At 35.6% G+C, this 5,234-nt stretch overlaps 1 protein-coding gene across 1 annotated transcript; it reads left to right on the top strand.

The window, feature by feature from the left end:
* Positions 1 to 327: 327 nt before the first annotated feature.
* LOC110019745 (protein ODORANT1-like) lies at positions 328 to 2,319 on the top strand. The gene is made up of 2 exons (XM_020717549.1): positions 328 to 679; positions 1,537 to 2,319. The coding sequence occupies exons 1-2, from the start codon at positions 417 to 419 to the stop codon at positions 2,006 to 2,008; spliced, it is 735 nt and encodes a 244-aa protein (XP_020573208.1). The 5' UTR covers positions 328 to 416; the 3' UTR covers positions 2,009 to 2,319.
* The last annotated feature ends 2,915 nt before the right edge of the window (positions 2,320 to 5,234 follow it).

Raw genomic sequence — 5,234 nt, 5'->3', positions numbered from 1 at the left:
ACTTTTTCAAAAAAATAAAAATTTGTAACAGTTTTCTGACAACGATCCGACTTTTTCAAAAAAATAAAAATTTGTAATAGCCACTGCACCTAGCTTATCAACAAATTATTCAATAAGTTGCAACTGCCCCAAATAGACTATAGTCATATTTTCTTGTGTTAGTCCATCATTAGCATCAAACGTCGCCTTCAACATTCACACATTACACAAGTCATGCCTCATGACTCCTTTTAGTTCCCGGGCACCTTTCAAAAAGAAGGTAGGAGGGATATAAATATAAATATAACTATAAAAATAAATAAATAAATGAAAGAAGAATAAGGAAATAGGAGATGTTCATATGAATAAATATAACAGGGAGTGGGTGAGGGGTTGGTGGAGTGTCTTTAGTATTCCATAGGGAAGCCTGAGAAGATATGGGGAGGCAGCCATGCTGTGACAAGCTTAAGGTGAAGAAGGGTCCATGGACGGCTGAGGAGGACAAGAAGCTTGTTGCCTTTATCCTTAGCAATGGCCATTGTTGTTGGAGGGCTGTGCCGAAGCTCGCCGGCCTCTTGCGCTGCGGGAAGAGCTGCCGTCTTCGGTGGACTAACTATCTCCGCCCCGACCTCAAGCGAGGCCTTCTCACCGACGCCGAAGAGAAGCTTGTCATAGACCTTCATGCTAGTCTTGGCAATAGGTATGTTGATCAAGGAGAATGATTTATAGTTAAATTGACTTGTAAAATTATATGCTTAAGATTCTCAATTCTCTAGTGATTACGAAGAGATTTATGTATTAGTTGAAATGATTATAATTAGATTATCATGAGGTTCTTTTAGATATAACTATGATAGTGTGGATGAAAGAAGTTGATTAAAAAATGTGCTACTGGATATTATAGATGAGTTCCTTATGCTGATATTTGACAGCTTCATATAGTCTTAATCATCATAATTAAGCTTTATACTGTCTAGAATATTCCTATTTGAATATAAGAAAAAGATATCTTGATATAATTTGTGTCAGAATATATATATATATATATATAGCTTAAAAAATAAAATTCCAAGGTAAAATATTTTAAAAAGAAACATAAATAAATATTAGGAACTAATTTTTATCCTCAATAAGAACTCTAATTCTATTTTAATTTTGATTATTTATCTTTATTGCTTCATGTATTTAACTTAGGAAGATCTACATGCATACCACTTAATTCCTACGTATTTGCATATCTAGCACCTACTATGGATGAAAAGGGAGTATTGGTTTAATTTCTCTTCTTATTCTTGCATAAAATATATCAAAATATGCTTATCCTGTCATCATTTTTACTTGTTCCGATGCCAGTTTACAAATTAAGTTTCATATGCATCAAAGCAATAAATAGTTACCAACTCTGATACCAAATGGAAATAAATGAAAAATGCAATAAAGACAAATGCTTAGATATGTATCCATCCCGGCATATTTATCTGCTAAACATACGCTCCAAATTCATTTAATAAAGTTTTCATGTCGCAATCATGATGAAATTGGTGTCATCTGGCATAGGTGGTCCAAAATTGCATCAAGACTTCCAGGAAGAACTGATAATGAAATAAAGAATCACTGGAACACTCATATAAAAAAAAAGCTTCTAAAGATGGGAATTGATCCGGTCACCCATAAGCTCCTTCATGATCAAACGAGCTCGACGGCAGCGGCGTCGCCGAATTCGACGGTGACAGATGATGATAAATTCAGCAAAAAACATGAATCTTTTGATCCGAAGGATGGCATCAACCAAGTTTCACAGGAAGAGAATGCTAACCCACAACAAAGCTTTTTGAATACTATGAACAGAGATGAACAAGTGATAGGTTGTTTGTGGGATGATGACATGCCCTTCATTGAAAAGCTATGGAGTTCTCCTATGAGTATTGAAGAATGGCTACTTGATTACCAAGACTTTGGCATTGGAGATTTGGAGCTGGAGAGGGTGGAAAGAGGTGGGCTTGCTGATGAACAAATTAAACTGAACTAGGCTAAAATAAGCTGAGGATTGGGTGGAGGGAGCCCAAGCTCTTTGCTTATGAAGTCTTGTTTTAATTGTAAAGTGTGTCTGCCTTTTTTGGGGTGGATAATCATGTTTTGAGCCCCTAGTTTTATATAGTCATTGTCATGAAGAATATATAAAGTTCCGTATGAATAAGTTGCATGAAGCACCTATCTTAAAAGAAGAGGTGGGATTCATGGGACAAGAACTGTAAAAAGATGCCAAGTGTTATTGTTGTTAAGTGAAAAATTGTATGTCAACAGTGTAAATAATAAGTACTACTTGTATAAATATATGTGTCACAGCTAGTGTTGTGTTTTAATGACTAATAGCTAATTGAAACTTGATTTGAAGAACTCGTTTGATTCTAATTTTTTAAGGTGAAGACATATTAGTATTACTAAAAGGGCCTATCTAACTAATTTGATGGGATGATACCTTGATGAGTGGTATTAGATGCAAGCCCTTCATTTTTTTCCTTCTAAGGTGGGGTAAAATACATGAGACAAAATAAATTTTGAAACTTATATCAATCAATTTTTTTTTTGTTAGAATTCTATAAAATCTTGTTCATGAGGCACAATTTTTATTTTGATGTTTAAGAATTTGTTTGCTTTTTTTTAAAATAAAGGGTGGGAAACTCTAATTAAAAATTATTTAATTTTTATATCAATATAAGCTTTGTTATGTTTTATATGATAGAGGGGAACATTTTCACATTGGCTTGTAGCTATAAAAATATTATTGGTGAGTATTTCCCTTTAGCAGAAAATTTTAGCCTCATGAATGTACAACTAAGAGTGCATTTCCCTCAATATGAGATTCTTGTTTTCATTATTCTAGCAAATGTATTGGAATCAATGGGTTAGATGAGATGGCATACTTCATGGGCCATGGAGGTTTCAGTCATGGTTGTATAAGCTTCATGAGTAGGTGAGTGTTAAGGAAGACAAATTGGCAAGAGAATTAACGAGCTAGATTTGACCAAACTTTAATTTGTTATTCTCATTTATCTTTAGCATATGATAGTGTGTGTGTGCTTAGTAGTTGTGATTAAGGACTTAGGGAGGATCAAAAAATTGCAAATTTTGACCGGAACCAAAATTGGACATGGCACCAGAACCAAAACTAGACACCAGGACCAAAATTGGACCTGGCACTGAAAAAATCGAGTGCTAAGGCTCCACTATGAGTAGAAGCAGCGCCTTGGTGCAGCTATTGCGATGCCTAGGCGCTGCTCCCACCTGCTCGACAAAATGCCCAAATCGGCCCTATTTTGGTCATTTTCACAAAACCTCCTCCTCGATTCTTCTTCAATGACTGAGAGATGATACTTAGGGCTTCACTTTTTCTTCCATTTATAATCAATCCTTAAAGCTTTGGTGAGTGGAAATCACTTCCATAAAGTAAAATCTGCTCCCTAAGCTTGTTCTTTTATTGTTCATCCGGGAATTTTTGGAGGAGACGGTGAAAGTTGCGGAATTTTATGGAGAATTTGATTAAGCTCGTAACTTGCATTTTGTATGCATTCACATCATTTATTAGATTTATTCCTTTGCATTTTTATCGTTGCTACTTTTCTATGGCTCCCAAATGAAAGGTGGAAAATCCAAATCAACTTCATTCATTTTGTACACATCCACATCAGTTCTTAGCTTTATTCCTTTGCATATTCAACGTTGCTACTTTTCTATGGCTTACAAAATGAAAGGTGGAAAATCCAAATCAACTTCATACAACAAAAAGAAGTTTGTAAGCTCCAAAGCTCAGGAGCGTTACAACGATTCCTTAGTGTCTAAGAAGTTGATTGCAGCGAGGGGATTCATTAGCCCGGGGGTCAGATGGAAAGTATGATTATTAGGATAGACTGGGAGAATTTTTGCTATACTACCACTGTAGAGGTGATTTCTGTACTTAGAGAATTTTGTGCCAACCTTCCTGAGGCTTCTGATGATTCATTATTTGTGAGGGAGAAACAGGTAGATATCTCCCCTTTACGCATTAATGTGTTATTCTCGTTGGGAGATGTCCTCGGGAGTTTTTACTGCAGCTTCACCCTAGCTAATTCTAAATTAGATGAGATGATTTGATTTCTGACCAATGGAGAAGGGGTTTGGAAGGTGAGGAATGATCATAAGGTGAATGCATTAGTCTTCTTTGTCTAAATTGAATGCACCTTCTAAAGCTTGGCATTACTTCATTTTGGCCATTCTTCTATGCTCCACCAATTTGAGTGAGGTTATAAGAGAGAGAGAGAGCTGCTCTCAACTATTGCATCCAGACTATGAAATTGATTGATATGGGAGTTCTGATCTATCACTCTATTATCAATGCTACAAAGGGAGGGTCCACTTTAGGGTTGGACATCCTTCCACTATTTCTGTCATTTGTCAGTAGTCTGGTGTTACTTTTGAGGGATGGGAGGAGTGTTGCATCCATTGAAAGCCATTGCCAAGGCTAATGTTAATTTATGTACTAAGCATGTTATTTTGATGTGTAGAGCGAGTTCTTCTCAGCCTTCCACATCTTATTCTCAACCTCAACCTTCCACTAGCATAGCTTTCTTGTCAGAGAAATTGAAGATGATCGAGGATGACATCTCCATTATTCAAACAGAAGTTCATGATATTACTAACCATTTGACACATATGGATTGATAGAATAAATGTCAATATGATCATGATGCCAGTTTTCAGGTTGTTCAAGTGGAAATGTATAGAAGGAATCAGTAGGTCGATGGGGACAACTCAGTGGAGTTCTCAGTTTATCCTCCTTATTAGATATATGAACACAGTCGGTTGATGTACAAGAATGAGGAGGGAAAAGAAGAAGAAGAAGAAGATGATGATGAGGATGGGGAGGATTTATTTTCATTTTCTTTATGTGGATGTACTAGACTATATTTATATTTGCTACTGCAGTTATTACACTCTCTTCATTAGTTTATAATTATTGATGTGGGCTACTTTTTATATATTTGTTGTAATATGTAAACCTTTTATGATATAGTTTCAGTTTAATCTTGCTTATATGTGATTTACTTGCTACTGCATATATATTTGCCCTGCTTATACCAGTTAATTTTGTTGATAACACGTGGTAGATGGTATTTTTGTGTTATTTTCTCCTTGCTTATATTCATGTTTTAAATTGTTTAATATGTTGAAAATTAAGTTTAGGGGGGAGGGGGGGGGGGGGTTGGGGAAAAAACTTT

This window comes from Phalaenopsis equestris, unplaced genomic scaffold (assembly GCF_001263595.1).
Source record: "Phalaenopsis equestris unplaced genomic scaffold, ASM126359v1 Scaffold000076, whole genome shotgun sequence".
Taxonomy (NCBI): Eukaryota; Viridiplantae; Streptophyta; class Magnoliopsida; order Asparagales; family Orchidaceae; genus Phalaenopsis; species Phalaenopsis equestris.
This window is presented reverse-complemented; position numbering and strand designations above follow the sequence as displayed.